The 18,978-nt window shown below is 37.7% G+C and overlaps 1 protein-coding gene across 2 annotated transcripts; it reads left to right on the forward strand.

The window, feature by feature from the left end:
• The first annotated feature begins 196 nt into the window (after positions 1-196).
• Positions 197-18,597, forward strand: LOC131774939 (G-protein-signaling modulator 2). 2 transcript variants are annotated; one of them, XM_066164937.1, is made up of 15 exons: positions 197-422; positions 563-1,044; positions 4,383-4,525; positions 4,690-4,813; positions 5,440-5,555; positions 6,248-6,299; positions 7,173-7,276; positions 7,592-7,700; positions 9,506-9,594; positions 10,237-10,340; positions 11,162-11,196; positions 14,764-14,850; positions 16,239-16,452; positions 16,944-17,011; positions 17,424-18,597. In XM_066164937.1, exons 2-15 carry the CDS (start codon positions 682-684, stop codon positions 17,586-17,588), a joined length of 1,773 nt encoding a protein of 590 aa, XP_066021034.1. In that variant the 5' UTR covers positions 197-422; positions 563-681; the 3' UTR covers positions 17,589-18,597. The 2 variants fall into 2 exon arrangements, with proteins under 2 accessions (XP_066021034.1, XP_058947017.1); XM_059091034.2 differs by having other exon boundaries at positions 197-1,044.
• Positions 18,598-18,978: the final 381 nt, after the last annotated feature.

Genomic DNA, 18,978 nt, shown 5'->3' on the forward strand with positions numbered 1-18,978 from the left:
ACCTCCGCTGGACAAACAACCCGCCTTAATAATAATATTGGTCTGCCTCTATAGGTATTGACACATTGTGCGGATCAATATTAGCTGAGTGGTTTCGAACTGACGGCGATCTTCCCTAGAATATTTTGTTTATGAACTTCTATTCGTCACATCGAGTTCATTGATTTTAGGAATTTTTGTCGAGCAATTAACTCTTATCTGTACATCTTTCCCAAAATTTTTAGTGGATGATAAAGAACGTAGGGTCTTTTTTGTGCGAGCCTTGTTTCCGAGGCGAAAGTGAAGAAGAAGGAAAAAAGCAGGAAAGAGCAGCGACGCGAAACACCGCGAGAGACCTGGAACGAGTGGACAGTCGAATTTCAAAAATCCACAAAAGTGGAGAAACAGACAATCCAAGCAGGACTACACATGATAAAAGTTAGGTAGAGACAATTTCTCTTGTATAGTGGCTTCTAAACGTGAAAAACGTCTATAATAACGATTGTTGTGATGCAAAGCTTTAGTGCGTTGTTTTGGTCAAGTCGCAGCGGATTGGAAACTTGCGATTAATTTATTACTGCAGGACCAGTCCGACGAACTCGCAACTCGCTCTCGACAATAGACTTCGTGTTGCTATCGTGAAGAGTTATTTGCAACCAATCCTTATTCAAGGAATTTTTGGTGTTTTTTGGATCAAGGAAAATGGCAGTGCAAGCATCGTGTATGGAGCTTGCATTGGAGGGTGAAAGACTCTGCAAAGCGGGTGATTGCCGCGCAGGAGTAAGTTTCTTCGAAGCAGCGGTTCAAGTCGGGACAGAGGATTTGAAGACATTAAGTGCGGTGTATAGCCAATTAGGGAATGCCTACTTCTATCTGCAAGAATACGAGAAAGCCCTAGAATTTCATCGCCATGACTTAACTTTAGCAAGGACACTTGGAGACAGAGTCGGGGAAGCTAAAGCTAGTGGGAATCTTGGAAACACCTTAAAGGTTTTGGGAAAATTTGACGAAGCCATAGTTTGTTGCACTCGACATTTAGACATTTCACGGGAACTCGGGGATAAGGTAAGCTTGCATGTTTTGTAGGGATTTTTGAGCTTGCTATACAAATATCTCATTTGGGTTTTAGCGTAAAGTTTAAAATGAAGAAATGATAAAATTGATTTTGCGGGAGCAGTTCAAAGGTGACAGCGAAATTTACAATAGTACAATCAACAACAATGGGGGATTTTTGATCTTTCTGCGTATAAATTGATTTAGCTAATTCTCTTCGTATCCTTTGTTACTGATGTCATTTTCGTTCGTCTTTGAGTGCTCTTTAGTGGTATGCGATTTATATGATGCTTGTGAGTGTGTATGCTATTTTTAATTCACTGGGAAGCATTCTTGCGGTCTTTTGGTGGTCAAAATAAACATTGGCTTTCTAAAGTTTGCTAATCGCAGCGCAAACGTGCACATATTCAATCCACTGCTTGTAATCATTTTAATGGCCGCCGAAAAAATTTTACTAAACACGCAACGTTCCTTTACCAAACCGAAATAGCAATCCGAACTTAACTTCAGCTCTGAAAATATTACTAGTCCTATATTGCTATATTGAAAAATTTTCAATACGCTTGCTGAATACGAAGGCATTATTAAATTAAATATATTCTCTAGTTATGCCAGCAGTTGTTCTAGCATTGTTCGAACTATTCATCAGAGGTGATTCCAATAGGGGACAATGTTACCAGAGAACGCTGTACTCTTTTTTTTGTTATGGAAAGTATTGTGTTAACGGTAAATTGCTATCCTTGATCAAAGACCGACGTGTTTCAGACCTCCATGAGGCAAATACCAGCGTGATGTAATTGTATTGTACTCACGAAAAAGGAATATTTTTTAAGCATGTTGACGCGATCGACGCGAAAGTTGCATCCTTAACAAAATTAAGAGTTGTTCTGTATCCCGGTGAGGACGTAATTCAACGCTTTATTCGAAATGTACAAATTTAAATGCTGTCGGTGTAGATTTCATTTCCTTGATGTGAGTGTATTTCACCAATTAAATCGAACGACGCCGATCGAAACTTATTTGCGCACAAGTAGAGTGAGATGAAATGTTTTAATTTTTGCGATTACTCTGTCCACCAAAAAGACTGATTTAACTTCATATGTGATTAGTGACAAAGTGGCATTCAAAGCCAATGATAATATTATTGGTTACCAAACTATGCAAATGTGGATGTGTCTCCAAAGTCGTGATAACTTCGGAAGTGTAATATCATGTGAAATATCCGGTGTAACGTATATTATTTGCACTTAATATTTACAGCCTTCGGTCTTACTGGGCATAATATTTCTTCAGTCAAAAACACTGATTTCTGTTTTTTTAGGAATCAGCAGAGTTCATACCACACTGTTTTTCTTCTTCATAACTTGTTTACTTTGGCTAATTGGCACAGAGGCTGTGGATTGCCCTAAACTGAGCTACCTGTGCACAACAATTTTTTTTTTCAGATCACTCACCTTACTTTTAATGGATATTAACTACACATGTTTACATATTGAAGTTTTACAGGAGTTGTTGCCAAGCAAAATTTGAAAAGAGAACTATTCATTTACATATGTTGACAGGCACCATCTTCAAGACAATTTCAACTGTCTTACATTCTATTTTAAAAGTGGTTCCGAAGGAATATACGATCTTTGTAAACGTTTTAAATGTGATTTTCACATATGCTTGTGCAGGTATTTTTTCAAATCAATTTTTAGCCTCCTGAAAACTCTTCAAATATTGCCATTGTCGTGAAGGAAATGCGTCAAAGTTTCTAGTACATTCTTACTGACTGGTCTCCTTTTTTTGTTTTTGCTTTAAAAATATTCCTTGATATAGAGTAAGGACATCTTATTCGTAGCTCACTACTGGAGGGGAAAAATCAGTAATTCAATTTTTTCAATAATGATATTCCAGTTCAGGTACATCAAGAGTAATGTCCTTCTTGGTTTTTGATATTGGTGAATGACTTTTCGAGAACCTTGGGGCCATTTTATGAGATAAAAGATTTTTGGATTTGTTCCATTTAAACAGTTTTTAAAATCATTTATAAGATCAGGAAACAGTCTTTGAGTGTCTTTGAAAATATGTCAAAGACTTTTCCAAGAATTTTCATTTGTACAGACAATTATTAGTACATTTTGGCATTACAAGGCATTAAAAATGTTTTTTACTAGAGCTGGCAGTCCACAAGCTTGGTGGATTGCAGCAGAGGTGGTGACACCAACCACTTAAGTCATTTTGGAACTGATGAAAAACAAGAGAAGACTAAATAAAATGACTTTAAGGCTTGATACTGAACAATTTATACAGGGACTTTTTATTGACATTAAGTCAAAATTCAAAACTCAAAGAAAGTATGGTGTAGTCATAAACTGATAAATGCACTGTGCTGTACAGTGACTCTTTTTTTTTTTGCAGTCTCAGTTAAGCAAAGTCAAATTTTGACAGGAGTGTAAAGAGTCACCCTCATCACCATGCACTTGCTTCTAGTCATCTGGTCAACACATAAGATAACACTTGTTCTGCAGGGGAGATAAATGGGCAATGACAGCTACCTTTTTTAGTATTAGTCGTGACGTTTAGTTGTAAATGTATCCCCTGCTTTGTTTGAAGAGATTGTCATCCTTTGGGGTCAGTCAACACTTTGATTGGTCAACTGTTTGGCTCGTTTTAGTTGCTGGAGAGCAATTCATTAAGTACCACTAGTGATGCAGTGTGGCAGTGTAAACAGTAATGTCGCAATATTATAAAGTGAGCCAACCAGTGAAACTGGCTCGTTGCTAAGCTGTAAAATAACAGTGATGTCAAACAAAAAAAAAAGCAATGATTTAAAAATTACAATAAGAATCCCCCACAGAAAAGAAGAACCCTATAACATGTGACCTGCTCCCAACATGTGGCTTTTCAACTTAGTTGGTGTAGCACCATGGGGTTCAAATCCTGTCAAAGCTCATATGTTTTTTCAGGCTTCTTCACTGTGATCACTTAAATTGCAGTTCACCTGCGAAGACTATTGCTTTACTTGACTAGGTTAGAAGTAAGGATGATAGATTTATACTGATAGGGGTAAAAAATAGCTTGCTGAATTGCGAGGGTTTTAGGGATTAGAGAATGTAACAGCATGAAACACAAACAGCATTAAGAAAGCTGACATCATGAAGCTTGTAGGTGTGAAAGGGTTAGTACATCCAAGTCTTAGGAGAATTTGGCATCACTTTTTACATTTAGTAAAGAATTAAATGGTTTTGAGAATTTATTTTAAGAAGAGGAAATTGTAATAATCAGCACTGTATAAAAAAAATGATGGACAGAATATTAATGTCAGTTATGAGGTTTAATTAAATGGGTGAATATTATGTTTGCAGATTGGTGAAGCCAGAGCCTTGTATAACCTTGGAAATGTGTATCATGCTAAAGGTAAACACTTTGGTCGAAATTTCCACCAAGATCCTGGAGAATTTCCTGAAGAAGTGCGGTCTGCACTGGAAAGAGCTATTGAATTCTATGAGTAAGTGATTCCTATGTAGCCCATCTGCTAAATTTATCTTGATTCCATTTTGTCTGTGATCTCTGATAATCTATGTCTAATGTAAATTTATTGAAGAGTAGAATTTCTTAGTGCATGCCGTTCCCATTTCAATAATCAGAAACTATTCTGTCTTTAAATTTTAGGGCCAATCTTTCCATTGTGAAAGAACTTGGTGACAGAGGTGCACAAGGGAGAGCCTGTGGCAATCTTGGCAACACTCACTACTTGATAGGAAACTTTGAACTGGCAATCATGTTTCATGAGGAGGTGGGTGTCTTTTTTTTCCCTCTTTACATATTTCAATCAAATTTCAATCTGGTAGTAAAGATAAAAGGGTGATGCCTATACTAAGCCAAGTGGCTCCACCAGTGGGAGGTTATCCCAGTTTCCATAGCATGAAGCAACTAGGAGTAGTATGCCACTAAATCTCTGCAGAGCGTTGTCTCATGAGATGATGGAAAGAAATAGAGCAGCCAAATGCTCAGAAAGGTTACCTTACAGTGAGATAGAGATGGTAAACCTTGGGTAAATAACTATGAATCAAAGGGTACTTACCATCATTCAAACAGGGTAGGGGAGGCTAGTCTACTTGTAAAGAAATTGAAAATATCAGGCAGAGCTGCTTAGTTAGAGCACTAAATTCCAGAATTACAGTTAGAGCACTAAATTCCAGAATTAGAGGTAATACTCTTTTCAGCTCTTCCCACCCTAAAAAGCCCCTTTTTGAAATAAGTCCCCCCTCACCCCCCATATCCTTGGTGTCAAATTTTTGATAATCACCCTCACTTCATGTGATTTTACAATTTGTCTTTGTGGTTGGTCATCTCCGTTAATGGTAAGTGCCCTGGCCAGATTCTGTGGTAACCTCTCTATTTATTGTGATCTAAATCCAGAGGTTAGTCATTGCAGAAGAATTCCATGACAAGCCAGCAGAAAGACGTGCTTGTAGTAACCTTGGAAATGCACATGTTTTCCTTGGGGAGTTTGAGGTTGCAGCTGAGTATTACAAGTGAGATAAACTTTTTAATAGTTTTCTTTGAGTTAAACATTCACTGTCAAATGAGACTGCTATGGAAATTCTCCTTACAGTATTCATATATTTTTAAGCCAAAAGGTGACGAGAAGAAAGAAAATCATCCTTAGAGCTAAAATTATGAGAAATGAAGGGCAGACACTAAACAGAATTGAAGTCTTGGGAGTGAAGGCGTTAAGAAAACCCATTAATCTTCTAACCCTTTAAAGTGTCCAGCATCTAATTTCTCCTCACAATATTACTACTGAATCACACATTAAGGCCATGAGAATATGGGAAATGATCACTACCAAAGAAGCTCTTTATTGTTAAACAAATTCTCCTCGTCAGCATGTTAGGAAATATATGCAGAACAGTATGGAGAACATGCATACTGGTGTTGTGGTGTAAAGGGTTAGGCAAAGATAAGGCTAATTTTGGTTATGGGTCAGTGTCTAGTGTGCCTGCACAATGAACTTCACTCTTGCAAGACCTTTCTTAGCCTTTTATAAATAAATAATTACGTGGATGACCGCTGAATACAGGGTCGACGGTATATAAACGTGAACACAGAAAAGAATCAAGAGTATGAGAGCCCAGAAACCTTGGCCTGTAAACTAATCAAAACTCAGGAATTGCAATATTCCATGACTACTTTTGATAAGCGTATAATGTTACCTTGTTTGCAGGAGAACACTGGGGATATCACGTGAACTGGGGGACAGGGCGATTGAGGCACAGGTAATTTTAAGTGGTTATAAAAACGTAGTGTATAGAAAATAGATGAAGAAAGGCGTTTAAGGAGGGATATTATCGACGCATCGCGAGCTCTAGACGAAGTAAAGATCCTAAACCATTATATTTCCCGGTGCGAGCTTTACCACTGAGCAAATAGATTCCATGTTGTCGTGGGACAGTTCAGTGTTAAACCATAGATGATGCGGTAAGAACGAAAAAGTGGTACACAAGGCGCAGCATGTTGACATCATTTATACCTCTGTCCTCCAAGTGATTATCAGGAAAAACCAATCAGCGAGTATGGTTCAGCTTAGCATGTAATTAGCTTTATATAATAAGCTCAGTTATGCACGCATTCTGATTGGTTCTCACTTATGATCTATTGGAGGTACAGATGACGTCATCATTAAAACTTTTTAAAATTGTATAAAAACAAATAGATTTCAAGTTGCCGTGCCTCTGTTCAGTAATAGATCACAGAGGACGTCAAAATGTGGTAAGAGCATCAGTGACACACTCGGCTGCGCCTCGTGTGCCACTTTTTTGTTCTTACCACATTTTGACGTCATGTGTGATCTATTGCTGAACAGACGCACGGCAACTTGGAATCTATTTGTTATGTAAATAACTCTGTGGAGAGCTATACCGAAAGAAAACGATAAAATATGAGCTCAGTCGTTGAGTTAGAATAATGGTATTCTGTTTTGGCTCAAGTTACGATAATTAATTATTTGAGCAACGTTCCTGACATAACAAAGAAGCTTGCTAATTACCTCAACTGTCCATATCAACCGTCCATCCGGTAAAAATTTTCTTTTCTAGATAGGATTAGGCAGTCAAACCTTGAAAACATTCTTTTTTTTCCTGGAAATCCAGGCCTGTTACAGTTTAGGAAACACTTACACTTTACTCAGAGATTACCAGGAGGCAGTGGAATACCATTCCAAACATTTGGAGATCGCTCAGGAACTGGGTGACAGGTACGCTGTACATTTTTTTTAATGGACAATTACCTAAGCCACCTGAACCACTTGCTTTTGTTTTTCAATTTACGCTTTAAGAGCAGAATAGCAGAAAACAAAAGTCTCCTAACTGAGAGAATCATTAACACCCCTTTTGCTTGAGCACAAAAGCCACACTTGTTTGTTACTCTAAATCTGCATTATCCATGAAACATTCAAAGCCTGTCGTTATTTTTTTGTCTTCATTTTACTTTCCTTTCTTTGTTATTGCGTTAGTTAGTAAGTTTAACACTGGTTACGGTATTCAAATGAGTTAAACTTTCTTTCTTACAGAGTCGGCGAAGGTCGTGCTTGTTGGAGTTTAGGAAACGCGCACACTGCGTTGGGTAATCACGAAACAGCTCTGGATTACGCGCAGAGACATTTGGATATCTCGAAGGAGGTAACGTGAAATTACACAAAGCAGATCTATTGTGTAGTGTACATCTAATTTTCCTGTAGTTCAACGTAATAATTTAAAGATGCTTCAAAGAGACGCTTCTCGGTCATTTTTTCTTTGCAACAAGAAATAATTTTTCCTAGCAAAACAGCAAAATGTTTCAAAATATTTTGAATAATTTTTCGTGATAAAGAGAATTTCTCAAAAAAGGGAAGCCTTGAAATTGCAGTTTTACGTCTGTAGAAAACTATCAGAGAGGTGAGAATAAACCACAGGGAAACCAGGATAGCTGAGGATGGAGAAGACACATTAAAAAACATTCTTGAAAATTAGCACTTTGTGTTCAATCGCAAAAGTTGACTCATGAAAATTTAGCCTGGTCCATCAAATCGCTGAAAATCGAAAGATTGTTAGCTTATTTATATCACAATGAATGGAGTGGCAGCTGTGTGGCTACTTTTGTGCGCAAGAGTAAGGTGTAAATCAGCCATTTTCACGTTTTAATGCCCCTTTTCAATTTTGTAGCTTTACCTTTTGTTGGGAATTAAACCATTGTGTATTGTTTGGCTGACATCTTGCTACACGCACGTAGACCCGTTTCAAAATTGAAAAGTTATAAATAGTGTTTATTGCGCAGGTTTTCGTTTACTTCGCTCTGTGATTGGTCTAAAAGACTCGCGCCAACATCTCAGCCAATCAGATACTAGGGTGGAATCGATCGCGACGCGGTCAATGACGTAATATTGCTTCTGAGGTCGTTATCACGTATTTTCTTATTTGCGCTTTGATTGAGTGTTACAACAACCGGCCGAAAAACAAATTCAACTCTGAATACATTAAAGTGAGGGTACTGAGTTGCAGAAATTAATCTTTGGAGTGAATGCCACGCGGAAGTGAGTCGGTCATCACTGACCCTTAATTTTGGTTGTGTTCGACATCCTCAGTTTAGGAGCATCATTTAGAGTCTGTTACTGGCATAGCCCTGTCCAGGATAGCCGGGTGCGATGAAAATCGCTCATGATTTCAGGTTTTGTATCGCGGTTATTCCAAATTTTCTTCGAGCAACTTTTTTCTTCCTTTTTGGAAAAGCACGGGCCGTGACAGACTTGTCAGTAGAAATGATAATAGTTCAATAACTTTATTCAAAGTACTCTTGCTGACTCACTCTACAACACTGTACTATACATCAATCTTCATTTCTCTATTTGAATGGAAACGATAAACCCATCTTCGCTTTGGGACCATGTGAAGTTTCCGCAATTTTTTTTCGCCGGAAGGATTAGGGTAGTCACAAATGTATCCAGCTATTGGAGATTCAGCCATGGAGATTAACTTCAGTTTGAATTTTTTACGGCAGTTATAAGCCTATTTTCCTGCCCGCCACGCGTTGTTCCAAAAGGAAAGAAAAACAAAGTTTGATCAGTTGATCTTCCTGGGAGTCTACTGAAATGTTTCTTCACATTGGTATAGTGGAAAAGCAGTTTCATGTTATTATGGACATATCATTTTACCCAAATAAATGATCGCCATATATTACCTCGCCAAGTTGAAAGGGTACTAAGCTGCGAAAAATGTAACAGAAATATAATGTTGTTTTAGTGCCGGTTTGATTCTGTGATAAACATGAGTTTGAAGTATTCTCACATTACAGGGATTTATAAAATTTCCAACAACAGATCTTTTTTGTATGTGACGGATGCTCTGGTGAATATTGTATCACTTTATTTTTGAAGGAGCTTCGTCTTTGTGATAGTTTATTTCGTTTTATTTGTTCAGCTTGTGTATTAATATGCGATTCTCAATTCCAGGTTGGAGATCGCACCGGACAAATAACGGCGCAGATGAACATCTCTGACCTCCGGGCCTTACTTGGAATTGAAGACGATTCTCACGATACGTAAGTGTCGTCCTTACACACAGACCATAAACTGCCTTACAAATAGAGAAATTTTTAATTGAGTATCGAAAGTAATCCGGGAATACTTTGGATTTGCTTTACTCCGGTCTGTGATTGGTCTAAAAAACCGCGCCTCTTTCTCGACCAATCAAATGTACTCGAAAAGCAATCACGACTTGGTCGGCCGCGTTTTCCCGCGCTTTAGGCAGTTTGATTGTTTTGGTTCTTAGAAGTATATTCCTTTGTTCTGATTGATTGTTGGAATTGTTCTGATTTGGGTTTTTACGGCACTCTATCGAAAAGCGTTCCATGAACACGCGAATGCCGGGTGTGTGAGTTGGTTTTGTTCACGTTTGTTATCAATTAAAAACTCCAAGCTCTAATTTGACAAGGTGATATCTATTTTTGACTAAGTCACTATCATGTTTAAGACAAGAACAATTCTCAACAAAGGACATTGAATTATGAATGAGTTTTGAGAAATGTGTGTTTTAGGCTGCAGCGTGGGCGTTTATTTGGCGAGTGAGCTCTCACTAAAAATTTATGTGTAAAAAATTTTCTGCCCCTTTGGATTTTGAAAGTAAAGGATTTTCCATCCGATGGAGCAGACGACAGCCGTTACAGCATGTTCTGTTCTTGCAGGAACTCAAATAGCTCAGCATCTGGAATTGCTGAGGGCGTGCATCGAAGCAGCCCGGGATCTATTAAACAACTCTTTAACAAAAAATTCAGCAATTTAGAAGGAGGTGAGCAATAACAGCGTCCATCAAAATCGAAGCAATTAAGGATCAGGACTAAGTATAGCACAGCATTCACTACCAGTGAGGGAGGGGGGTCAATAGAATACTACAGGGCCCTTAGGGGGAGGGATCGGCCAAATTTTATCATAATCAACCAAAATTATCCGACCCCCTCCCCCCCTGCGAAAAAATAATGACCAGTTCTTTTTATATCGCCATTCCACTCTCAAGAATTAGTATCTTTTTTTCTTTTTTTGAGTTTGTGATTTGTCTGCCTTGCCTTCGAGATGCTCTTCAGCAAATTATGTAACCCGTATTTATACTGGGTCTAAACCGAACCGCAGTTTAACACAATCAGTGGGCCAAAGGCTTTCTCTGTAAGAGGATTGATTTGATCTAAAAAATGTCTTCCCTCTGTTCGCTTCCGGCATTCTTGACACTATTCACATAAAGAAATGCTCAGATGAAAGGTTTAGCTAAATCGAGGATTGTTTAGGACGCGATTTTGTTAAACAACGGCTAAGCTTTGTTTAAATAACCAGCCCTAAGTCTGCTTCCATCTGTGCGAAATTCTGTTTCAAAGATTATTCCTAACACTTAACATTTATTTATTCATTTCTTTTAGCTAGTATTCACACATATCTCTTATCTCTTATTTCTTAAAATGATGATTACGGTAGTAGTTTTTATGTACTGAACTTTCTTGATATGTACTGAAACATTTTCCTTAAAAATCGCTCCCCCATTGGACGAAGCAGTCATATTATAACATTTACTAAGTTTAACAATTACGAAGTATTTTGATTTTGTGTATTTCTTTTTCTCAGATAAAAGGAAACTGGAGTCAGCTGCATCTGCTGATGTGAGTTTTACCATAGAGAGGACCTTTTTCTTTTGTTTTTTATTGTTCGTTTTTCATTTTTGATGACTCGATCAAAAGTTATAGCTTTTTCCGCCCTACTCAACATAGCGTATGTACTTTCTCGTTAAGGACTTCTCTGTACCTCAGTTGGAGAGCGTTTAAGTCACACAACCAAATCTTGCGAACTTCAAATATCTCGCTCTCTTACTCTCTTCATGATAAATAATAATAATAATAATAATAATAATAATAATAATAAACACAGTTCTCATAGACAAAATAACAAATGTCTTGTATGAAACCTCTTTGAGTCCTAGCTCTTGTTTACGAGACTGAAATTCATAAATTGATCGTCCTCAAAATACATGTTTTTTTTAAATTTTATTCATGAATTTCACTACGTACGGCTCAAAAAAGAGAGAGGTCTCTGTCTGTTTGTTTTCTTCATAGTACAAAGTTTTTTTCTCTAAGATTGTGCAATGACCGAAGTAATTCCTATGAATTCTGTGTTTTTCTGAAGATCTCTTCAAATGAAAATGAGTTTAGTTTGACGTGGATTTTTGAAAGCGAATTCTCGTCTAATGTAATTCATTATGTAACAGAGGTAACAAGACTGTTACTGTTATTTTTTTCCCCTTTTTCCCCGACACTTTTTTTTTTTTTTTGCAAACAACGTTCTTGCAACTTGTGTAATTTTTTTCTCATTAAAAACCTAAACATCTCCATGTTATGCGGAAGAATGGTGAAGGACGTGAAAATGTACTTATGTCTCAATCAACCAAATCGTTCAAAATACATCATTCAGCAATAGGGAAGTCACGCAGGCGATAAATCTTTATGAATTTCTTGTTTTTCTTATGTTGACAACGAATTAATTAAAGCGCTTTGAATCATATTGAAAATGATTTTAGTCGCCAATTCGGTTTATAGACAGATTCTTCTAATTAAAGTTTTCCTTTCAATACATTTCATTCTTTAAGATAAGTCAAATACCTGCTGTTTACCAAATAACGTCCCTTCATCGTCCAATATCGTTTGATTATTGAAACCTAACCATTTGTTTGTACAATGGAATCTTTAGATGAACAAATTCTTTGAAGATTATACACATGACAATAATATTCGTTTCAACAACGTTTTGATTTTTCCAAGCCATGATTTTTAAGTCGGCGTCATCTCAATTTCTTAACAAATCAACGAGCTGGTCAATAATTCGTGATATATTTGAGTTCTCTATTTATAGATTTAAGTTGACCACACATTAACTTTAACAGATCTTAGAAACATATAGAATATTTACTGTTTCGGCGCCCGATAAGTCTGAGACACGAAATCATTCAATAGAGCTTGAACAATAGGCTAGTGAGACAATTGCTCAATGCAGTACTTCCTTTAACAATTTCGGAAGTCACGCTTAAGCTTTTCCACTTTACTAGAGGAAGCGAACGAAATTTTGGTTACTCCGTGCCACGATTTTCAAGTCAATTTGGGCTGCCAAATCAGGATATGTTTCATGTTATATTTTAGTCCACGATGTAAAAGTTTCAGTTGTCCTTACGTGAGTCAAACAGAGCAGAGGATTATATTGGGGAGTTGTAACTGTTTCGGTGCACAATAAGTTAAGCTGCAAATATTTACTTCAACGTTTGAATAAAATAGGTCAATTTTTCAATGCAATTACAATGCGATACGGAAGTCACGCACCAACAACCCCTGTTAATTACAGGAAGCATTGTACTGTACACTTGATATACAATGAAAGGCGTTTTACAATTCATACGCCCTAGGTATTGTCTGAAAGTAATATATCTCCCTTGTAAGCCGGCATTATTTTAAGGCAACAAGAAATCCGTTCTCGTGACTTCATATTTTAACACAGTTCATTTTACACCGAAATTAAATGGCCTGCTGTCTTTAGACTGTAAAGTGTTTGGAGAAATATATATTTTCGGACTGAACGTCAAAAGCTCTTCTGATGTTAAATGCTGTAATCCGCCACAAAAACAGACCACCCACAATCCATTTTGAGGCGGAATTAATTAATTGACCTCGATCTGGAATTCTTTACCCTTTCGACCAACAACTACAAATTTTTGTTAGTTTCAGATGAGAGAACTTAGGTTCACCAGAAATTTCAGTATCGCTACTTTAATACCGCGAGTGATAAGAACAGGAACTTGAAAAATATATTTTTTATTCGTTCTTCTTTTTTTCAAACATGCCTCATTATATGGAAGTGATTTTCCATGTTTTTTAAAACCTTAGGGCAATTTCTTTCTATTTTCGAACGTGCTGTAGCGCGGAAACGTGTACCTCCTCGAGTTATTTACCAAGATGATACTGGACTTTCTGCCCCTTGCGCTTTTGTCTCAGACGTGTTAATGACTCCTTGGGGAAGTAATTCACAGCCACTTTGTGGTCGAATTTTCGTAATATATTCGAGAGGTCTAACCACTTACAAAACATTCGTGTTCGATTCCTATTTATGAAAACCATCGCGTGAAAGCGCAGAGTTTTGAAAGAAATCTTTGTTTTTTTGGCTCACGCAAACGAAAAAGATTTGCTTCCAGGTTTCGTGTTTTTTTATTTCGCCGCCCACTTAGAAACGGATTTAAAAAGGTTAATCCTTGAGTTTATTTAAATGACGTAATGTTTACTTCTTGAAGCGTATCTGGGCACGTTCTTAGTTGAAGTGTTTTTAAAAGCCTTGAGTTTGGCGTTAGATCCAGTAGATTTTACACCCAGAAGAGAAGATCAAACTCATCTCCGGCAACACAATTCACCAAAGTCTTTGAAGTTTGTAGATAATTTTCTAAAATGGGGCTTGACTGCTCGGAGCTGATGGTATGTTTCATTTCGCGACATTTTTGAGTGATAGCAATGTTTACGTTTGCATTAAGTCTCTTCAGAGATAGGAACTGTTTAAAAACTTTATCAGATTGCAATATATTTTTCCTGGAGCTCACTTTGTTTCGACCATCTGCCAGTTTGTTTCGACTATCTGCCAGTTTGCGAGCCCTCTCAGTGAATAGCCAAGCTTTTCGGTGGTCGATTTTGCAAGAAATTTGTTTTGTTAGTCAGGACTCTCTGAGAAGTAAATCTTTGTGTCACTGTCTTTGAGTTTAGTTTCCCTTCGCGGGGAGTCAGACTTTTTTTTGGTTACACTTTCGCGACTAATGCTATTCGACATCAGAGATAAACTTGAACTAAATCTCCGCACGGCACACTTTGTTCGACATCAATGCTAGTAGTATTCAGAACACTTGTTGCATGTGATCTTAATAAATTGACCCTAGTAAATCTCGCCAATGAGTTCTCTGTTGCTCGATTGATAAACCACAGGCCCTCCAAATTGGAAAGTCCAAGATTTGAATCCTCAGGGGTACACAGATGTTTCTTTTTTTCTCCGGCACGTTCAGCCAAAAATTTAAATACAGTTTTCTTTATTTTGACTTACATGATCTTCTTGTTTGTTCAGGGGTGAAATTTTTAGCGAGAAATTAGTTAGTTGCTGGTCACTTGTCTTAGGTATAGGGTTAACTTCACTTGCTTTCCTCCCTTTTTCAGGGTGTGACTAAGCCTCGTTCGTCGTCAGTGAACTCGAGGAAACCTGTGGATCACGGTGATGTCCAAGTTCGTGTTCGCTCCGATGAGGTAAGCGACTGAACATAGATCTGAAAATTTTAACGTTTATTTTATCATTAGTTAAGGAAATTCCAAATCTCAAGCGCTTTGGGAATGCATTATTATGATATTAGGAGCTCTAACACCAGATAGCGTGACTGATCAGTTAGGGCGCTGGTTTCGAGTTCCGGTGGTTCCGAGATCCAATCTGTCCACTGTTCCATTACAAGATCGTTCTCGTTCGATTGACTGATTGCAGTCACCTGATCATAAAAGTGTTATTTTTACTCGAATTGCTTTTCAAATACATCATTTTCTTCGAGCCCACAAGCCGAGAGCTCGAACGGATAACAGATTTTATTATTTAGACCGCGGTATCAACTGCCACGCGCGCGAAGATTACAGTTATTCTTTCAAAAATTATTTCAGAGGACCAGGGGATGGGTTCACTCCTCTTTCAAGTAATATCTTTTACCAACAGAGTTCGGCAACATGACAGCCTCTGGGCCGCCGATCGATTAGACGTAAAGATTATAGTTGTTCTGTAAGTGAATAAGACGGTGTTGTGATGATCATTCGACACGGAGCCGTAACCAATGTTGAGGTTTTGTCATAATACGAAATTTATGAAATAAAAATTGATACTTTAATCGAGAGCACTCGTCCTGCAGACTTCTGTGTTCGTTTAATTTTGGAACACCAATAACAATTTCTGATTTTTTTCTTGTCCCCACGCTGCTATGGCTAAGAGTTTTCTGCATTGTTAAGGAATTGGAAAAGATTAAATCTAGAACCTTCCTGAGTTGAAATGACGACATAGTCTAATGAGCTTCTTCGTTGAGTAACTGTTAAATATATTGGTGAACAAGACTGGTGCCGTTTAAGAATGTAAAGATGACTTGAAATTTGTCAATACTGGTTTGTTTCCCTCGATTTTCATGGCTTTGCTTTTTTTGTTGTTTTGGCGTTTTGTTTTGTTCTGTTCTGTCTTTGGTTCGTTGCAATGAGGGAAATGTACGCGTTTTCTGTTCTCTTTGCGCCCATCCTTGGCCGAAAAGCAGATTTATCTTCAGTAAACCAACCAGCAGTAGAGTTGTCCTTGCGAGTAGTAAGAATTGTCCATGTAAAGGGAAAAACAATTGTGTTTTCCATATTGCAGTTAGAGGCTTCAAAGGTAGCCGGTGTGTCTAGTATAGCCTCAAGCAGATGTAATCAGTTCTAGTCAAACCTGACTGCTCTCTTAAGAGTGCGTCATGAAATTTTATTTAAGATTATCAACCTTTTTGAAATTTAAATTCTCCAAGTATCACTTAAAATTCTTATCATAGACGGCACTTCAAACTGTCGCAGAAATGAAGTTTTTGGGATCGTGGAGATAACAATCAAATGAATTACCATTTATATGTACAATTTTGCAGAAACAGAATGATCATGCCCTGAACGAAGACTTCTTCGAATTCCTGAGTCGTTGCCAGGGTAACCGAATGGATGAGCAGCGTTGCGAGCTCCCTAAACCAATCGAAAAGAGCAAGAGTACGGAAGACATGCTGGATATGGTGGAACGAGTACAGGGAGACAGAATGGAAGAACAACGGAGTGATCTTCCTTTCGAGGATGACCCGTCTCAGATAAGTACGTTTGTTCCCGAGATCTGACTTTGTTTAATCCCTTAAGAGACCCGTTGTTATTTATTGCCGGATGGCCCGTGGGGGTTGTCACATTTTTGGTTGTGTCACAATAAGATTAAGCGCTTCAAAGCTGAGTATAGCTTTTAATTAATGTGGTGATTAAGATGATGTAACTTCATCCCATAATATCCATACATTATCCAGGTAACAGGTATTGAGAACACTCAAATTTGTCAGGTTGAAGTTGTTGTCATGACCTAACGCTAAATTCTCGTTATTGATTTACAAGGAAATGTGTAACAACTAAAAGGGAGAATTCACAATTAGATCTTGGGAGTTAAAGGGTTAACAGATTTTGATGAGTTGTGGTAGCCACGAAATGTCTTTGTTCGAACTTGTGTTACTCAAGCGGTGAATTATTAAATATGGTGAAGTGAAATTATCACTAACGGAATATTAGGAACAAAATTGAATTCAACCTTTTTTTCCATTAAGGGAGACTGCCAAAGGGACGAGACAACCCTGGCGATGAAGATCTTTATGAAATGGTTCTCCGAAGTCAAGTAAGTATCGTTCAGGGTGCTTTTTGTCAATAACAGCTCGACTGTGTTAACAACTAGCCTACGAGCAGTTCCTCATCATTTGAGAATGAGTTGATTTCCTTTCACGCTTAAGATGTCCTATTGAATCAAGTACAGAGGCGCATTGACAAGTGAGAACAATTCCGCGGTTTGAGCCTGTTAGATGGTACTACATGTATTCAAACAGTGAAATAAAATCGACTGCTTGTATAATTTTATAATAATAATAATAATGATAATAATGGTAACAATCCTGATGATTATGATAATAATAATAATAATAATAATAATAATAATAATAATAATAATACTTTCAATATTTTTGAAAGTAATCAGTTCTTGGGATACCACCGAAAAAAGGCCAATCATTAAGATTTTTCATTCCTCTCCCCAGTCCCACCGTATTGAGGATCAGCGCTCGGAGCCGCCGCCCAATGCGCCCACAGTACCTGACGAGGACTTCTTTGGTCTGATACTTCGCCTTCAATCAAATAGAATGGACGATCAGCGTTCGTCTGGTCCCGGAGGTCGTAAACCTCAAATACAACCCAGGCGATAGAGAGAAGTGAAGAAGTAGACACTGTAGCTGTAGCCTTGTATTATTTGAATTAAATGGTGCAGTTTGTAGTCGTGTTCAAACATGTTTGGCTGGACTAGAACGTCAAAAACGCTACAAGTATTAAGGAATCACGAGCTTGAAGGGATATACTATACGGCGATTCGTTATTTCCGTAGTCTAGTGAATAAAGATGATATTTTCAGCCCGTGTACTTTTGTAGCTTAGTTCTGTCAAGAAAACTTTTTAGAGGACTGTATTTTCTAGGCTTTTCAAGCGATTTAGTTAGTGTGATGTGAACGTGACAAATAAATTGTGTGACAATCAGATTTGCGTGAGTAACTGAGGAATGGACGCTCGCAGAAAGCCTGGGTTGTTGTAGAGTAGCTTAGTACGTGTCATCTCTCTTTGGACATTGGATTTTAACCGCATTTTTCCAATACAGTTGTAAAATAGTTGGAGGAAGTAACTGATTTTTAGCCAGGCTAACGTAGAAAATTTAAATATTTAAAACGCACACGAAATATAGATACTACTTGCTTCTCAACGACGCGAAGTGTTCCCTGTAACACTTATCGGCTGTTTTTTCACGTTACGTTTTGTATCACACGACACATAATATTGTAGTGAAGGGAAAGAGATTTGGGTGATTTTTATCATTTTTAACCCCAACCGAGGTGTTTATTTTTCAGAACTCAAAGTCGTTATCAGATTTGTGTATTTTTTAGAACGTAAATTTCAAATTCTCGTAGCACATTCAAAATTTGAACTCCTCTTTTATTTTACTAATTTATTTAAGTCAGATATCTTTAATAAAAATGTAGAATACACTTTAGGCGCAGTGATTATCGCAAAGGGGAACATAATTAATTTTTAGGGAAAAATATATTTCTTGAAAATCAGATGGATTTTTACACTTGTGAAATAAGTGTGGCAATTCGCGATTCGTTTTATTTTTGTATTCACGACATGTACAAAGCAAGGAATAAAGAGAATCTCAATTCTACTTTAACTTGCGCATTCATTCTGTACTACTCAGTGGTCTCAAGTAAGAGTGACAAAGGATATTTCAAGATTTTCAACACGTTTCTCAGGACAGAATCTGGTATACTGCATTTAAGATCTAAACCACACCTTTTCGTTTAGCGGCGTAATAGCGGAGCTCGCAGAGCGTAGCCCCATAATTGTACAAAATAGTAGTAACCCATCGACCGTACAAGGTGCTACTTTTAATATGCGTGGTGAACTCTACCGCGGGCACGCCAACGCCACGGCTTTGTTCAGTAGTCCAGTGGTCAGTGCACTGGGCTCTGAGTCGGACGACCCGGATTCTAGTCCTGGCCGGGGCAAGGCGTTGTGCCCTTGAGACGTGCGGGAAAAAAAATGCGAGCTC

The sequence above is a fragment of the Pocillopora verrucosa genome, chromosome 4 (assembly GCF_036669915.1).
Source record: "Pocillopora verrucosa isolate sample1 chromosome 4, ASM3666991v2, whole genome shotgun sequence".
Lineage (NCBI taxonomy): Eukaryota > Metazoa > Cnidaria > Anthozoa > Scleractinia > Pocilloporidae > Pocillopora > Pocillopora verrucosa.

What these genes read in the sequence shown, in the direction of transcription:
- LOC131774939 (XM_059091034.2), top strand. Translation starts at nt 682, where the DNA reads ATGGCAGTGCAAGCATCGTGTATGGAGCTTGCATTGGAGGGTGAAAGA. An exon ending in ACAGGGCGATTGAGGCACAG is followed by an intron (nt 6,300 to 7,172) that starts GTAATTTTAAGT and finishes CTGGAAATCCAG; the next exon opens with GCCTGTTACAGTTTAGGAAA. An exon ending in GCTCAGGAACTGGGTGACAG is followed by an intron (nt 7,277 to 7,591) that starts GTACGCTGTACA and finishes TCTTTCTTACAG; the next exon opens with AGTCGGCGAAGGTCGTGCTT.